At 39.6% G+C, this 18,644-nt stretch overlaps 1 protein-coding gene across 7 annotated transcripts in view; it reads left to right on the top strand.

Moving 5' to 3' along the window:
• Positions 1–1,332: 1,332 nt before the first annotated feature.
• The window catches only part of CDHR5 (cadherin related family member 5), a 32,194-nt gene continuing 14,882 nt past the window's right edge, over positions 1,333–18,644 (top strand). For 5 of the 7 annotated variants that reach the window (XM_015890098.3, XM_015890099.3, XM_025173970.2 and 2 more), the window contains exons 1-11: positions 1,334–1,548; positions 2,415–2,599; positions 6,598–6,648; positions 7,823–7,915; positions 10,702–10,800; positions 11,567–11,677; positions 12,090–12,260; positions 13,148–13,238; positions 15,326–15,423; positions 16,109–16,318; positions 17,228–17,344. In XM_015890098.3, the coding sequence (XP_015745584.1) occupies positions 1,470–1,548; positions 2,415–2,599; positions 6,598–6,648; positions 7,823–7,915; positions 10,702–10,800; positions 11,567–11,677; positions 12,090–12,260; positions 13,148–13,238; positions 15,326–15,423; positions 16,109–16,318; positions 17,228–17,344 (1,305 nt within the window). In that variant the 5' untranslated portion in view covers positions 1,334–1,469. Of the gene's footprint in view, positions 1,549–2,414; positions 2,600–6,597; positions 6,649–7,822; positions 7,916–10,701; positions 10,801–11,566; positions 11,678–12,089; positions 12,261–13,147; positions 13,239–15,325; positions 15,424–16,108; positions 16,319–17,227; positions 17,345–18,644 lie in introns of all 7 variants that reach the window. The other 2 variants (XM_015890097.3, XM_015890101.3) reach the window with 2 other exon arrangements.

Below are 18,644 nucleotides of genomic sequence, written 5' to 3' on the forward strand. Positions count from 1 at the left end.
TCCTACTCTTTATAAGGCTTATAAGCTTAAGTTCTTTTGGCACTCTAGCATTTCTAACTTTCCTCTATGTCCTATATATGTCCCTTTCAACTCTTAGTTTGGTCAAGAGCTCCCTATGAATCCACAATAATTTCCTGAGCTCCCCCGCCCCTCCATTTTTATTCACTGGAATAGTGTATAAGAATGTTAGGTTGTAGTATTTCCGGTATCCTGGTATCTTATTTTTGAAAAGTTTCCAATTCCCTTGGCTTTCTTGGACTTGAGAATTTCTGTCCATGGGATCTCACAGTACTTCTCGAATCTTCTTGACATTGGCTCTCCTGAAATGAAATGTGCATGTATGACAATGCCCCAATTTCTCCTTCTGCAGGATCTCAAATCCCCAAAGAACATGGTCATGTCATCCCCAAATTCTCACTGCTCCAACCAGCTGTTCCTTAGTGAGGTAGCCTTTTCTAAAATCAGTAATAGCAAATTTAGATAGACAGAGAAACAGTAGTCTTTTTTGAGACTTCCATACCTTCCAGAGATAGCTATGCTTTCTTATTTTATAAGTAGAGCTATTGGGTCTAGGCTGCAAAACCAGACAACCACAAGACATGGTAGCAAAGAGAGTTTTCTGTGTTACTTTGTTGCCCATCTAATGGTTGTATAGATTTGTGTAGCTCAGAACTGGTAGTTCTAGGCAAAAGCATTCTGCGTGTGCTCAGACTAAAGCCAGTCTTTGATATTACTTCATAAGTTCCTGAGCTGACCTTGAGTATTGAGCTTTCTCTAAAAGTGTGATTTTTATACTTTTCCAGTTTTTTTTTTAATACTTTGGATGTCCTGTAGACAGACTATTTGGGGGGTGGGTTGGGTTTTGTAGTGGTATTTTTATTCTTGTAAGCTGCCTGGAGTCACCGTGAGTTGGGCGGCCGTATAAATTGTCTAAATAAATAAATAAGTAAGTAAGTAAGTAAATAAATAAATATTTCGTTCCTGTAAGAGAGAACATCGCATTCTCTTGAGCATCATCTTTCCTCCTTCAGTTTTGCTTAGGGCTGCAAACATCTGCTAGAGGACAGCAAAGAGTTAAGATGTCTGTGTTTTGGCTCCTGTCTTGTGTTGTCAGGATTTTTGAGTCCAGATCTGTTAGCCTCAGTTCTGCTCATACTCTGAAGGCAGAAACCCTGAACTTGTAACCCTTGAACCTGGAAGAACGGCCTACTGAACAGATGGCAGCAATAATCCAGCCTGCAAGGCAGGGCAAACTGTCAAATGCTTTTTGCAAATGATGGCAGTAACTAAGTCATAAATAAGTGAATCAATAAACTGGGACGCAAAGGTTAAACTACTTGTCAGTTCAGCGTAATTTGCAACATTATTTCCTGATGGAACAGTGAAAGGAAGACGCGTTGTAACAATGCATGAAGAAAAGTAGATGGACTGTCTTCCCCTAATTCTTGGATTTGTCTCTCGTCTGCTTGATGGCTTTTCTCAACCTCTTTTGTTCTTTTGTGCTCTTCCTCTTGGTATCAGTAATGCAAGTACAGACACAGAGTGCAAGTAAGTCGCTAAGTATGGGCAAAGCCCTCTCTATGGGGTAAATTTTTAAAAAATGGTGATTGGGGGTTGCTTAAGTTATATCAGCACACACAAAAAAAGTAATTGGGACTTTTAATGTGCTGTGCAAGTCTGGACGTGATATACACACCAGCAAATGCACATTCATGCACACACACACCTGGGCTTACTTAGAAGCAAGGCCGATCATGTTCACAAGAGTTTACTGTCTGGGAAGTTAGCATAGGGACAGTTCTTCTTTGTCGAGGGAAGAACATATATATTATTTCTAATATTGTAAATATTTTAGCAGACATTTGAGTGATTAGATTAAAAGTTTAAACTTTAATCAAAGTTTTCAAGTCTAGAGCAAAATTTTAAAACAACACCTCCATTTTAAAGGAGATTATGTTTCATGTTTACTCCATAAGTTATGTAAACAATTAATTACATGAAAAAAGATGAAAGAATGCCCATATTTGTTGTTATTGTAGATTGTCCAAGTTGTAAGGTAATAGGCGATTTCACAAGGATGTTGACAACCTCACTTTTCTCTGACTCTAAGTAGGCTTTGACGTGCATGTACTTGGATCTCAAATTGGAAAAAAATATTATTAGACAATTATCTTACCAACTTTCCTGTTGCAGTGAGATTTGGCACAAACTCATTACAGATGAGACACTGGAATGGAGCAAAGTTAGGGCTTCCACAGCAAGGCTCTAAAAATCCAGTAGATATACATTCTTTTTGCTGCCATCTGGATGTAATAGTCCTAGTAAAATGCTATATTCAAAGTGTGAATTCTTATGACTCTGTTTATTACATTAATGCTTCTGCCAATATAACCTAATTTCTTCTGTTTTACTAGGGTGTTCGGTAGACAAACATGTTGTTGAAATAAAGGAGAATAATCAGCGAGGGTTGGTGATTGCTAACATTAGTGCTGATCCTGGCATTACAGTCACAATAGAACCTTCCACAGCAAACTCTCACTCTGAATGGTTTGAAATAAAGAGCTCGCAACTCATCCTGAAAGTGTCTGTGGATTTTGAGGTAATAGAATAGGGTACAAAAACTTATATCCAGAAGGAAATAGGTGACAGTGAAGCCTTTCCAATCCAACCCTCTGCAGATGTACTGGACAGCTAATTCCCATGATGGGAACTATACTCCAACTCTTCTAGGGAATGCAAGGTTGAGGAAGGCTGGTCTAAGAGCAGCCAGGGTGGCCTCAATCCAGGGAGATCCCATGATGGGATCTGGGTGGTGGTGGTGGTGTAAAGACTGTGTAAAATGCAAGTGAATTGACACAAGGGACACATAGTAAAAGTATCAAATAGTAAGATGTTATTAATATATAATATTAGCAAGTACAGTACATGCTTTGTGCTTATCAGTTACCCTAAAGCTATTTCTTCCTGGCTCACAGATTGGTAGAGAAGTGTCAATGTAATTTGGTAAGGGTAGTTGAAAACTCCCAATGCTCCCTCCTCTCTGTACAGGAACACAAGCTATCAAATTTAAAGGAAGTGAGGAGTTCCAAGGAAGAGCTTCAGCTCTTCTGGAGGACATGTGGCATCCCCGAGCCTCACTTGCCTACAATCTGAGGGGGCCTCTGTCTTCCTAAGACTTCTCCCATGACAAGGTGCAAGGGAATCCCTTCTGACTGAGGCGATTCCAGCACTGTAAAGCAGGGGCAGTGTGGGATCACCTAATACACTTAGCTAGGATGGTTAAAAAGGTAGAGGCTTCATTTTCACAGCACGCTAAGTTTGGCTAGGGTTAATTCTGGCTGGGCCTTTTGTGGTTTAGCATGTTTTGTGAGCCTAGCCCGTCTGTCAATTTCTGGGTGAAAGATCTGTGTGAGCTCAGAAGATGAGATAATTCAGTAATCCATTTTAGAGTGTTCTATGAACACAACCTATCAGTGGAGAGGAGCCAATCTTTTAAGTGGAAGATCTCAGAGATGCTCACTATCTTTCATCCTCTTTGCTGTCTGAGTCCAATGAAAACCACTTTGGATACCAAGAGTGTCTCATGTGCTTGTTAGGTGTGTGTAAGCCCACTGAATTTCCATAGAAATATGAGAAGTAGAGACTAAGCTGCGTGAAAGCTCTTCTACCGCTCTCAGAGTTAAACTTTATCCACCCTTGGTATTGAAGGTTATAAGCCTGCTTAGTTTTACTGGCTCAGCCTCTGAGCTGCTGTTTTCAGTGCCCCAAGTGTGCTGGGAGGGCCCTATGGAAATCTTTTCCCCTTGCATCAACAGGATCTGCTTCCCACTCTTGAAGATCTCTGATAGGGGCACAGAATAAAAGCAGAGATTCAGAGACCTGGAAACCTGGAGTAATTGCTGGATGGACTGCACTCTTCCATGGAAGAGCACAAGTCTTTAAAGAACAATAATAAAGAAACCTAAGCTATTTTACTCTACGCAATGCCATTAGAATACAGTTTCATAGTTTTTATTAAAGATTTTAATTACAGCTGTAAAAGCAAATACAAATTAAACCCAGAAAAAGAAAAAGAAATAGGGACAAAGAATAAGAAGTGCAAAGAAAGAAAAAGAAGAAAGAAAAAGAAGAAAGTAAGGTAAAGAAAAAGAAAAGAAATATGTAAAGAAGTGACTTCCAGTCTTCATAACAAGTAAAAACAAATGTGATAACTCATCAACCCTTATAAAGTTACAAACAAATCTCTTCTTCCCATAACTCATCACTTCTATACGCAAAACCATAAATCATCAACTTTTCAGTCCTGGTGTCAGCAAAAAGTCCATAAAGGGTTACCAGACTTTTATAAAAATGTGTCTTATTTTAACCTTGGTCAAACAAACCAGCTTTACATTCCTTTCTTTTACTTCTAACAATTTTGATCTTTAATTCATTCAGATGTTGTTCATAGGACTGGCCTCTTTTCAATTTTTCTTTTTCCCATCGCAGAGGCTTCTTCAAGGCTTTAGCAAACCTCCTTTGTAAATCCTGTAAAAAGTAATTATCCAGGTCATTGTCTTGGTTTGTCATTTGTATTTCCCTATTGTTTTTCAAAACTTTAACCAGCTTCTTTTGTATATCCAATAAAAAGTCCTTATCAGTGTCATTCTCGCGGCTTATCATTTGTAATTCCACTTAAACTGCCTTCTCTATCTTGTAAGCCACACTTTTTAAAAATTATCCAGTATTTCTGGTTCTAGTATTTCTGGATCAGATTTAACATCTTTTGGACATAGTCTATCCACAGAAGCAGACATCATTGCTGACAATTCTGATATCGTAGCTACTAATGTCTGGCCCCATTCTTCAAAAATCTCCTTCAAAAAGTATTTCTAATATAGTGTTTTGTTTAATTTTGTAAATCCCCACACTAACCAAAAACTGAAAGTGTTAACACTTTTTTTCCTTTTCCTTTTCCTCCTTAAATCTTTAGTCCCCTCTAGCATCCATTTTCTGAAATCATGAAGTCTCGTTTCTGTTTTGACTTAAGATAGACAAAACATTCTGGTTCCCATGAGATGCTGTTTATTTTATTTAATTATTTCCAAATTTTTATAATAAAAGTCTCAATGTTCCAAAATTGTCTGGACTCTTAATTTGTTTATAACTTTCTTAGATCAAATTCTTATTTAGCTTTTTGCCGTTTAATTCCAATTCTTCAAACTCTTAAACATATAGTTAATTTTTCTTTTGTTCAAGAAGGAAAGTAAACTCACCAGGTGGCTTTTCAAACCTGTCATTCCAAAGATCTCTAATAGCCTTAAATAAACAATTTCCAAAAGTGATTAGAAAGTAAGGTCAGTGAACTTGTGTCCTTTGAAAGGCTCTGCTGTGGCTATGAAAATGATGACTGGTCCCTTCATCTCCCAGTTCTCAGGCCCACGAGAGACCACTGTCCTGCAGCTTCCTCACAAGAAGCAGCCATCCAGAGCACATGTGGGTGATCTCCCATCCTCTCCTTATCTGGAGAGGTTCTGAAGAGCCAGTCTACTTGCCATTTCTTCGGTCTTTGCTGCAGTTGTTGTCTCTGCTCTGCTGAAGATGTGTTTAGTTCTCCATGCCTTCACTGGAAGTCCACTTGTTCCCCATTAGAATTACAATACAGTTACAACAGCTGATGTAAAATGCAGTTTTGCAAAGCCCCAACTGAAAAGATGTTTTCTATTTGTACCAGCTAAAAGCCTAATTTTAAATATACAAGTATTACTATTTGTTGATGCTTTAAAAATGGCTGAGGGTATAGGGATTTAACAGTAAAGCTTCTATAGTTTATGCCTTTTTCCCCTCCCTCATTTCCAAATCATTGAATGGAAAATGATTGTTCTTCTACCTTATTGCCTATTGCATATGTGCCAAGAGTAAGACAGACAATGCACACAAATGCGTATACAGAAGCTCGTAAAAAGAAAATACTCTGGAAGCTGCTGGTTTGAAAGGAGGAGTGGGAGATGGGCTACTTATCCTTTAATCATTTTAATGAAATCCCCAACTCAGGATTGCCTGTGAATGAATCACCTCCCCTCTGAGATATTCCAGATGTGTGCAAAATTGTTAAGCAACCGCTCCACCAAAACGACAGTCAGTCTCCCTAAGGGATGGGTTTTACTTATCTTCACAAAAAGTAGGGGAGGGAGAGATCTGAAGCACTGCTGGAGTTTATGTATTTTTTACAAAACAGGGTGGGGAACATTTTCCCAAGCCCAAGGCCAGCATCTTCCCATTGGAAGCTGGTTGGGGCCAGTTGACAGAAGGGTGCGCAGTGCCGAACAAACTGCACCGCATACTGGCTCTCAAGGACTTTCATCTGACTTCAAGGGACCAATGGGTTTTTTAAATATCAGACATGAGGATCTTTAGAGTGTCACCATGCACTTTCTCACTATGACTGTGTTGCTTTTGTTTATTCTGAGCCCTGGCGAAATGGCTGTGTAATTGTAAAGAATGATGATCCCATTGAATGATGATCCCAAGGGAATCAGCACTTGCTAGGAGTTGCATGTGTAAAAAAGGTGGTGCCCCAAAGGATTGCTTTAACTTAAATATTTGTTTTTAATGCAGAATATAACAGCGCTTCAGGTGCAAATGGCATGCTGGAAAGAGCATTTGAAAGTGAGTAATATTTCAAATTTCCCTTTGTATTACTATTATTCTGCCAAAGTATAATATATTGGAAGAAATCTCTTTGCAAGGTTGATAGTGGTCCTGTAGAACATCCTTCTTCATCTTTCCTCCAGGTAGGCTGGACTTCAGCTCCTATAATCCCCCAGCCAGGATGACCTACAATTTCCAACTGCTATACTGGCTGAGGATTATGGGAGCTGAAGTCTAGCACATCCAGAAGACAACTTGAGGAAGGCTTCTCTGTGTCAGGAGTTACATACAGTACACTGTGTTAAGAAGACCATTATGAATTTCTTTTTTCTTCTGTTAAATTCATCTATGCTTTGTATTACTGGCATTGGGATGGGAGCGTTTTGCACAACATTCGTGCTGCTCACAAAGGAAAGATCCTCCTTCAGTTTTCTGAAGAATTAGAAACTGTTCCCAGATCCATAGGAAATAGGTGATACCAGCTGAGCCCAGCTTTTAGTCCATCTAGTTCAGCCCTGACTCCAATTAGTAGCAGAAGACTTCTGAGTTTCAAGCAGGATATTTTTAGCCCCATATTGACTGTGAAACAAAGCATCTCTTCTACCACTGAAGCATGATCCTTCCCTTGTTAATAGAATTGCTTATTTCCTTGGTCCCTGACTGTTAATAAAAGAGGGATGGATTGTGAGTAACTAGAATATACAAGAAGCATAGAAAAAAAGATAGTTTTGACAAGCCATGGGTCTTTGTGAGTTCTCTTCCCTAACACCTCTCTGGAGTCTTTGTCAAAAGAATGTGGATGTATATTTTGGCTGAGAATTCAGAGCAGCAAAGGAAAGGGGCTAATTATATGATGATGAAATCACCATCTTCAAGCTTTTGAATGAGAGGTGTATATTAGAATGCAGGGCTGTGCCTCCTTTTGGTCACAAAATACCTATTTTCAGAGACTCATCTGGCCAAAGAAGTTTTGCCACAATTTAGTGGGAACAGATCACAACAGATAGTTTCCTCTGGCTGTGAAGAGCAGATAGCGCAGATAGCAGGGAGGAGATTCAGCCAAGAACTCAGCAAGGGCAGAGACAAAAGTTTGAAGAAGAAAAGGAGGAAAAATGCTAAACACTCTGCTCTTGATTTTCAATGTTTTTGAGCTGTCAATCAATTGGTAACCTTCTGCTTTATTTGCCCCCAGGTACAAAGTTTATCTGTTCTTATAACAATTACAGGCGAGAATGATAATTATCCAGAGTTCAAGGAAACTAACATCACTGTTGATGTTTCTGAGGTAAACCATTTTCTTCATATCTTCTTTTAGCATCTAGTAATAAGGACATACAGGTAGTCCTCGCTTAACAACCATTTGTTTAGCGACCATTCAAAATTACAATGGTGCTGAAAAAATGGACTTATGACCCATGCCCAAAGTTACGGCCATTGCAGCACCCCTGCGGTCACACGATAAAAATTTGGGAACTTGGCAGCCTGGCCACACTTATGAGTGCAGGGGTGCTGCAACTCCCCCCACCTGCCTATCTCTCCCCTTGATCTATGCCCTTTTGGCTGCCCTGCACAGCAGCACTCATCCGCTGCAGCACTGGTGCTAGGGCTGAAGTAGCGGCCCAGGGCCTTCAGCAGTCTCAGCCAGCTGCCATTGCTGCCACCACCATCCCAGTCCCAGCACCACTGTTGCCACTGAGAAATGTTGCCTCATGCCCCACACCATGACCAGCCACCCCAGCACCATTGTACAAAGCCCCAGTTGCCCCCGCTGCCCTGCTCTCCACAGGCTCTGTTGCACTCAGCTGATCTTTGCCATTTTCCCCCTGCTGCTGATGAGGCACGCCCAGCCTGACCCTACTGTATGCAAGGTAGTTGCTGGCCACGCCAGGCCTTCTTCCCAAGGCCACTTGTGCCGTTTTCCAAGCCGCTCATGCCATTCCTTCTCTAAATCACACACCCCATTCCTTTTTCCAATCGCTGGGATTGCGGTTGCTAAATGATGCGGTCACATGATGTCTCACTTTATGACCACATCACTTAGCGATGGAAATTCTGGTCCCAATTGTGGTTGTTAAGCAAAGACTACCTGTACTTACGGTTCTGATGAGCCAATGACCTTGCAAGAAAGATAATTTTGTATGAGCAGTAATCGTGTGTATCTGTGAACTAACCTAAAGATCACACAGAAAAGAAAGGTGCAAAATTCCAAAACAAAATCCACAAGTACCAACAAGAGTTAGAGAAAATTAAATAACAAGATGCTTACTTTACACAATAAACTCACCAAATTTATGAAGCTTTTTTTCTACCAGAAAGATTATCATATGCGCTTCTTAATCTTGTTAATCACCCACCTTAACTACAATCTGGTTTTCTTGCTCTTTGCTGGAACTCTTTGTGCAGAGTTAAACTACTTGTTATGCAGTAGTTACATTATGAGAGTGCATTTTAATGTCATATTTCATTGTTTTATGTTGGGAGCCTCCAAAAGAACATTGTTACCAAGTGCCATTAAAATTACCACTGATGCATAAAAAATAATAAATACAGTTGTGTGTTGGATACAATTTATGGTAATAATTTGGAAAAACATTCAAGATACCAAATACATTTATATCCCATGCCTTCCTCAGTGAATAGTTGTAATACAATTCATATTTCTGGGGCAGCTGTGATTCTTTCCAAGCATTTTCTGCATGTCCTTATTTTAATATGGCTGTTTCTTTTTATTCAGCAGTATTTCCAAAAGGATAACATCACAACTTTGTATGCTCTTATTTGTAAAATATATATCCTTTGCTGATAAGATTTTGTCTTTGCAAAGTATCAGGTTCCATACGTTTTATTTATTTTTTGAACTTCAGAAATACAGAGTGACATCCAAGTTCTTGCAAATAGAGATGCTGCTCCTTCCTTCCTTCCTTCCTTCCTTCCTTCCTTCCTTCCTTCCTTCCTTCCTTCCTTCCTTCCTTCCTTCCTTCCTTCCTTCCTTCCTTCCTTCCTTCCTTCCTTCCCCCTCCAGATCTGCTCCTCAGTGGCCAGGGTCAGAATGGAGAAATGCTTCTGCCAAAGTATGCATTCTACTGATAGGTGAACACTATTTAAAAAGGCCTTAAAAAGAATTCTATGGCAAATTAAATAAAATGTAAAAGAAGGTAAATGCCTTCCCTAATTATAAATCAGTTAAGTACTGAAATGCAACTAGTTCCAGTGTTAACTGAAGACAGCACAAAAATTTTAACATGTTAAATAACATTTACAGATTTATTTCTATGTGACAAACAGATCTTTGCACACTTTATCTTCTAAAATGCTATTGCCAAGTATGTTTACTGCAACCTTAAATCACAGCTCAGATTCCCCTCTACATATAATAAATTATCTGATGCCCTGCCCAATGTCTGAGCTTTGGTAGCATTTCTAATGTATTATAAATAATTAATACTTGTTTATTCTGGTGCTGAGGATTAAGAGGCTGATGTTTTATCTTGGTTATTGAGCAGGCCTGGAGTAATACTGGATTTGAAAACCCATCTAGTCATTCAGCTCCCTGGCTGATCAGTAAGATTACCGTGAGGTTAAAATAATGTTGTGGAATAAGTAAACTGTAGATAGAACTCAGCTCTCTCAGAAACTTAATTTTGGCTCTCAGTTGATTAAGAGACTGAATTTACAGAATCAAAGTGGATTTGATGTTAATTTAATCAGCAAGATGAAGCCTGAGCAGCTTTCACTGGTGTTAATGGAAATTTTCCTAAAATGCAAATCAGTATAGCAACGTTTGGGATGGGGGGGGGTAGAGAGAGAGAGAGAGAGAGACCCAACTTTTTATCACCCAATCTTTTGTTCTGAGGCTGCTCAGACCACTTCCTGGGTGTTATTTACCTCATGGGGATTGCATTAATGAAACGAAGATCAGGCCTAATTTTGTCCTGAATTCATTGCTCTTTTTTATTTTTCTGGACTGCATTTTTGGGTTTGGAGTTCCTTGGTCTTTTGAGAATGTGGTGTGTATGTGTATTTCTGTGGATTGAACCAAAAAGCCTCTAAAAATACGTTTTCCCTTCCCAGGATACAAAAGTGAACACAACCGTCATACCCCTGGCAAACGTAACCGCTACTGATGCTGACCTTGATGTCTTGTTCTACAGCCTTGAAGGAAGTCCACCAGTTAGTATATAGCTCGACTTAATTCTTCAGATGTGGAATATAAATTCAACTATATCAAGGGCTAAACTCCTTCCAGACAGGCAATCTTCCAAAGCCGGACACACATTGTTTCTCTCTTCTCTGAAGATTGCTTCTTTTTCTGCCTACACTGGGGAGGAGAGAGAGATCAGTCCTGAAAATCTGCCTCATGTCAAATGTTTTAGTAATTCCATTATCAGATAGAACAGTGTCACACATTCATCCAAGTGTTTTCTTTCAAGTGGAGGTGAAAGGAAGAAATGTTTTTGGACTGAAATCAGCAGGTTTAATCTACAGGATGGTCATGTTAGATAAATCATAGAATATACCAGTAAGAGCAGTTCAGCCATGAAATACATTTCTTTGGAAGAGAGTAGCTTATTTTCCCTTAATAAATTAAGAAAAATCCAACTGTAAAATGAACTTGCATTAGACTGAGTTTCTCCTTCCAGTGGATTCCCTGCCGGTTGTACCCTTCTATTAATCAATATAATTAATGATGTCTCTCATCAGAAGAAATGGAAACTGTCATTTAAAAAGAAAGATTAAAAGAACCCATCAATATATGGACACTTGCATTTATTATGTAGAATGGAAGAAAAACAGTATAGAATCTCTATGATTCACTTTCCTTGAGGTTCGAAATAAGATGACAAACCATATACTTAGCTCAGAATTGTATATGTAATGTATTATTTGCTATATCTGTGTTTAAAATTGGCATTCTCTCTTTCTTGTTGACTGATAGCAAGCAATGGATTATTTCAGTATACAAGGAATTAACAACCCACAAATTTACTTGCGTAAAGACCTGGATTACGAAGCAATTAATTTTATGGAGTTTACTTTAAGGGCCATGGTGAGTTTTATAGCAAACAAAATATTTGCATGTTTTATCATCTGCCAGCCTAATTTTTTCTTACATTTTCACAGATAAAGCTGAAACTGCCAATCATGACAACTGCCAGTTCTCAGAGGTCTGGCTTAGGTATCTTGAGGCAGCAAAAGTTTCCCGATTCATTTGTGCCTAGCTCTGATCCATGTGTAAATGAATGAGCTTGGAGAGCTCCCCTTTCAATGAGGAGAATGAGGAAGATGGTGGCTTTTAGAATAGGGTGTGTAAGCAATGCCACTTCTTAGATCATCACCTGTCCTTAGATCATCACCTGGTTTTGCAAATGTACTAGAAGGGGTTGATCTGATACTTCAACAATACCTTTTAGCTGATTAACCTTTTCCCATTTGTTCTCCTTTATTCTTCTTTTGCCTAGGATGGGAGAGCTGGTACAGCAGGGATACACACAGCTACAGCCACAATATACATACGGATTATAGAATCTGACCTCAGACCTCCCTGGTTTCAGCCATGTACTGTCATTGAAGAACGTATAATGTGTATCAGTCTTGGCTACACTGGCAAAGTCAGTCTCTCAGAAGATGTGGTACGTTTACAAGATTCTTAGACTGGGCCCCCACTCAAAAATTGCCTTGTTTAATTTTGGTTTGCCTCTCCTTGGGCCTGTGTTGCTCTTTACATTTGACCTTCATGGATTCAAGGTATAGCAATGCCAGGTCTGAGGTGGCAATGCCACCTCAGCCTGCCAGGTTAAACCCAGAGGACAAAGAGGGCAACAGCCAGAGGGACATGTACCACCTTTAGTAAGAGAAGTAGCTGATGTAGCTAAACTTTATGACCATAGGCTACTTCCATCTTTTACAATCCAACTAATGGAACCCCATCTGAGGCCCCAACTGCTTTTTTGGTTCTTGTACCCAGTTTGAGTAATGTCCCATATAATATACACAGTATCTTGGGGAAAGGGGGGAGGTAAGCAACTCCTCCCTCTATGGATTAGTTCATCAGGAGACCAAGATGAATTTTTGCTAGTAAACCCGTAACTGCTTTGAGGTTTGCTGTAACATTCAAACCGGCAGGTTCGGGGCAGGGCAAATATCTGAGAATGTCCCTTTGACATGACAGAAAGCAGGGATGAATCGGCTGAGAGGTGGCAGAGAGAGTTGACGTGAAAGAACAGGGGCTGAACATAGCATCCTCAGAGGCCAGATAGTTGTAAAGTGAGTCGCCCAGAGTCACCCACTGCGGGAGATGGGAGGCATACAAATTTAATAAACAAATCAATCAATCAATCAATCGTCAGGAAATATAGCCACTTTATCATTGTGAAATTATGTAACTGGGGCTGTCCTATTTCATGCATCATTCTATGGGTTCCAATTGACCTCAGTTCGAGGCCACATTTACAATGTATCATTAAACAAACAAATTATTGGAACCATCAGAAAAGGATTTACGTTGTTGTCATTGCAGAGTGGGCCACTGATCTTGGAACCAGGACCCCTCCATGCTATTGATGGGGAGAAAAGTTTGAATGAAAAAGTAGTATATAAAATCGCTGCTGGTGAGTAGATTAAAAACACCTTTAAAACAATTATATTAGCTACTGATTTTCTAGACTTGATTATTTCCAAGCGTAATCAAGATTCAGGGGCTTAATGAAGAACTTATTTAATAATAGTGCCACATTTCTACATATATTCTACATATATTCTCCATATAGCTTAGCTTAGAGTTTCCCAACTATAACACAGGGAAAGATTTGTAATCCGACTTCTTGGAGACAGACTATCCCCATGCAGCACTTAAATCACCCCCCCTCTAAATGCCCCCAAACTGGACTGTTGAACTTTAGTGACAAAGTGATGGAACTCCACAGCAGGATTTTAGGATGTTTTTGGAAGGATTTGGGCTTTAGAGGTTGGAAACAGGCCCCAAAGGCCTCACTCCCATTCCCACCCTTATTCTTAATTTTTTTTTTTTTTAATCTGCGCTCAGTCGTTACTGACTCTGCAGTGACTGCTTGGACGAGTCCTTGCAGTTTTCAAGGCAAGGTGTTTCAGGAGTGGTTTGCCAGAGCCTCCTTCCTAGAGCAGAGCCCAGCTGGCGAGCGCAGGAGGCGGGGTTTCCGTTGCTTCGTGCCCTTTTCAGGCACGTGTGGTTTTTTGCGCTTACCGGCAACTGCTCCCAACTCCTTTTTGCAAGGCGCCACCAGCATTTTTCCTCCCACCGGAGTGAGAGTACCCATTTATCTACTCACGTGAGTTTTCGAACTGTTGGGTTTACAGGAACTGGGGAGGAAACAGGAGCTCACCCTGCTAACGCGAAGGCTGGACTCGAACCGCTGAAGCGTCGACCATTTCTGGCCGGCAACTTTCAGCGTCATTAAGCCGCTGAGCCACCGCGTCCTTCTTAATTAATTAACCGCCCCCAAAACACCCAAACTGACAAACCCATTTTGGCACCCAATTTCAGCAGCACTATCTCTGCAGGAATGGGTTCATCCATGGCATATGTAACCTTGTTTGTTGAATAAACTATACTTGGCTGAATTCTCACAACATGCTATTAATAAATCCTGGTTTTCAAACTACAATGACTGGGGTCACACATGTGCTAAGTCACATCAAAGATGTTACATTATAGCTGGGAGTGTGATGTTGGAAGGGGACCACATAAATAAATAAATATGGATAGATTTACTTCGTTCAATTCAAACAACTTCTATGTTATGCTTATTTCAATCTGTGCTTGGAATGAATTAAGCAAAAGATGTAGGAAATAATATTAATACAATGGATGATAGCCAATCAAGCAATGAGTGAAGCAAACATTTAGGCAACTCCTAGCTTTCAGACACATCTAGGGCCATTCTAGATCATGTAAGAGTTCTAGAAAATTATGTTAGTTCCCTTTTCTTTCTTTGGTTTGGGACTACTTATTTTTTACTGTACACATACCAGTGAAATGGAACTAATGTGAATTTTCCCAGGACTGAAACCCACAAAGGCAGAATCTGTGTAATTATTTTCAGGGTCCATATATAATTGATGGCAGTTTGGTGAAGTGGTGAAGGCACCAGGCTAGAAAGTGGGAGATGGTGAGTTCTGGTCCTACCTTAGGCACAAAGCCAGCTGGGTGATCTTGGGCCTGCATTTACGGGGCAAGCAACAGCTGACTTAACTTGCCACTCACTGCAGCCATGGATGTGATAGCATCTGAGTCATCTCACTTTTAAACAAGGCTGCCCTAATTGTTTACAAAGAGAGAAAATGCTGAAGGTCCTATTTAAAAAAATAAAATAGAAGTGGAATTTCCATGCATGGTCACCATTTTTCCAAGCCAGGATCCAGTAGAAGTAAGACAGGCTTTGAGAAAGGTCTCTGGAGGAATAAATCATTGAGATCTCCAGGCCATTCTGTAATATTAGGTTCTTTAGGTACCTTACAATAAAGATCAGAATAAACTAGCTACAAAATAAAATATAAAACCCTAACATGAAAAATGGGGACTCTTTGCCTGTCTTGGAACTGCATTGGGTTTAGTGCTAACAAAGGGCACTTCTAATGTAGGGTCCCACAATCTTCTGCCAGGAAGTTTCATCCTACTCTTCTTGCATGGCAAATATTTTCTTTTCCCAATTGTGCTTAGGAAATGATTATAACACATTCTCAATAAATGAAGATTCTGGAAACATCACCATGAACAAGCCTGCAAACACTCTGAAGCCGTTCATGTTGTATATCGTGGTGAGTCTTTGATAACATTAGTATCTTGTTAATCAAATGTTACTCTTGAATATGTGTTTGCCAGGAGGACATAATTACCAAGGCCAGAATTCCCAATCTGGTGCCATGGGTTGTGCTGGTTAGCAATTAAGAGAGGGCACTAGACTGGGCAAGGCTGAGCCAGGCACTGAGAAATAGATGCCATGCTTATTAATTAGATCCAAGAGAAATAAAATTTAGACCTTGCTGTTTCCTGCTGAGATTCCCAAAATTGCTGAAAAAATCTCATCAGCTCTGAGTTCTTGCCATATCCTGCTATAACACACAATGAAGCAAGTTAAAGAAGATCCAATTAAGGCCATAACCTACTCTGATATCTCTGAATTTGTCTTTTTTTATAGTGGGCTAATTACCAGTTACTTATTATTATTGTAATGGTGGATGTAAGGGATGTGGTGGGTTGGTCCCTCTGGCTCCCTGAAGTGGGGGTCCCTAAGCCCTTCCCCGCAATCCCTCCTGCTGACCTTCCCATATCCTTGGGGGAATCCTTCTGATATGTTGCTGCCACCCACTCTTTGACAGAAAAAATAGATTCTCCTTCTCCTACCCTTGTTCCAGAGAACCTCCCCATCAACCTTCCATTAAAATTTTGCATTTCAGCCCTTAAGAAGAATGGATCTATGCCTCTCACTCTCTCTTTTTCCAGGCTTCCCAAGAAAACAATCCATACAGATATTCTCAGACAACAGTGAAAATTGACGTTGTACGGAAAAATGATAATCAGCCCTACTTTGAGGAAACCATTTACACGGGAAGAGTGTCTGTGGACCAGCCTGCAAAGACTCTGATCATGAAAGCAAATGCATCCTCAGAACCCCTGCAGATCTTTGCAGCAGATGACGACTTCTTGCCAGATGTTAGTCTTTTCAAGATCTGTTGAATATCACAGGAGCAAAGGCTGTTAAGATAGCAATTATGAAGTCATTTTCTGTGTGAAGTTGATGTGAGAAACCTATATTGGGGTAGGGAGTTGTATTTATTTTCAGATCCCTTCCAGCGATGCATTTTTATTCCTGTACTTGTCAAATCTTCTTACCCTCTGGAGCAGTTTTGTGCTGCCTTTTGAGTGTCTTCTCTGCCACTTAGGAAGATGAAAAAGAGGGAGGATAGGAGGGTCATCCTGGTCAGAAATGTGGGAGCAGAAAAATTGGCAGCACTGGTCACCCTGACTATTTTCTCTCTGTTTGTGGTGGGTGAGGGAGAAAATTAACCTTAGTAACAGAGCAAGGGGAACACGTAAGTTGCTCTACCAAATGTACCTCAAGAAGAGAGAGATGGTGAAAAGGCACTATGACCCCTTTTAAGAGAGAAGGAAAAATGTCAAAGGGCAGGACAAAGCAGACATTCCTGCTGTGCAGCATTTCCTCTGGAGCAGGAGCTGAGCGAATTGTTAATCAGCTCAGCTTCTCAAGCAAACTCCCCCACGCTGTGGGGTCTTGGAGGCAAGTGTTACCAATCTTAGTTCAGCACAGTCTTGCACTGAAGAGTCATTTGTGAAACTGGAAGGAGCTGCGCTCGGATGATCAAAAAGGGGCCAGTTCTATAAACCAGGCTGGTGAATGCTGCCCAGGGAATTATGAGAGTTGAACTTCTATTATATTTCTGGGGAAACCAGGTTACAGAAAAGTAAGATATGTAATCCTGATCATATCTAGGACATTAGATAGAATGCTCACTATATAACCAATTCTTAGAAACAGAATTTACTTCGTGAAGCCGTTTATTTGGTAAAGGCCTAATGTAGATTTTTATTCACTGTTTTCAGAAAATCAATCCAGACATCAAATACAGAATACAAAACAGTTCAGATTTCAGAGTTACTGCAGAAGGATTTATCCAAACCACTGTAGTTCTGAGTGCATCATCTCATATTACCCTTTTGGTAGGTAATTTTTCCTAAAATTATTGTACATCTCTGTTTAGCTTGAGGCTTCCAAATGACCCTGTTGTCTTGAGTTGCTGTCTTTACTGTCTCTCTCATTATCATTTGTCACTTCAAAATAATCTGATTTAAAATAGATAAAAGACTAATAACTTGATAGAGGAAAATAACTTGATGGTCATTAAACACAATGCACTAAATCAAAACCAAACAAACCACATTAAAGTGTAGTGCAATGTGTACAACAGGTAGTTCCATTTGTTTTTCAACAATCTAATGATCTAACGTTGCTTAATATAGATTTCCTGAGTGAAATTAAACTTTGTCCACATCATATGCAAATAATATGATTCTATTGGGTGCAGATGTGTGCAAATGTTTGAAATAACCAGGACTGTGCAGGAAACATTAATGTCTGCACATCATTGAATGCAGGAGTCAAAGTGTTTACCATTAGCTGTTACGTTCTTTAAAAGGCTGAAATCTCTGTATTACTGATTAAAAAATACACATTGTATATAATCCTTCAGTAAGGATTTAAAAGCTTTTAGATAGTCAGGCAAAATAAAACAGAACAAACAAAAACACTTTTATTGAATATATTTCTAGGAACAATTAAATTATGTTTAATTTAATTGTTAAACATTCAAAAACCACAGTGAAGATTTCTATTTCTCATTTCATTCTATCACACCTATAGAATATGATCAAGTATCATTTTAGCTGTCTTGTCTTTATAGTAAATAGGAAGGAAATGTGGATCAGCTCTAATTCAATTAGACAATTCAGAAATCCATTTGATTTGAACTTACACTTCAGTCATATCAATTCAGTTTTTGGAATTGATTTGGAAGGAGGAGCATTTGGTTTGGGAAGTCAGTTTAATCTGGAGATTCAACTGAATCACATTCAGATTGTAGCTCCAAATAAAAGCTGTGTCCTGCTCTAATAAATATTGCCTACACAATGGTTGAAAAAAATATGTTCTGTTCTTTTTTTATTTTAAATGTCCATCTTCTCAGTAGATCAAATCATGATATGAACATTATATTCCCGCTGGCTCTATTACAAGCAGTAGATTCACATTATAGGGTGTGCAAAACAGGGACTGGATAAATGAGAAAAGCATTGGCACCCATACTCATAAACATGCTTTGAGCAGGTCTCCTCTGTAATGCCCAGGTCATGCACATGGGCGGGGGGCAGTCAGCACTACCATTGTCTCTGCCAGATGTAACTAGATCCAAACTAATATCTTATCTTTTTTAATAGACTGATAGAATCAGCACATGTGTGTGAA

The sequence above is a fragment of the Python bivittatus genome, unplaced genomic scaffold (assembly GCF_059951505.1).
Source record: "Python bivittatus isolate LINGU-HERP-01145 unplaced genomic scaffold, Pbiv_v1 ctg000480_np1212, whole genome shotgun sequence".
NCBI classification, from domain to species: Eukaryota; Metazoa; Chordata; class Lepidosauria; order Squamata; family Pythonidae; genus Python; species Python bivittatus.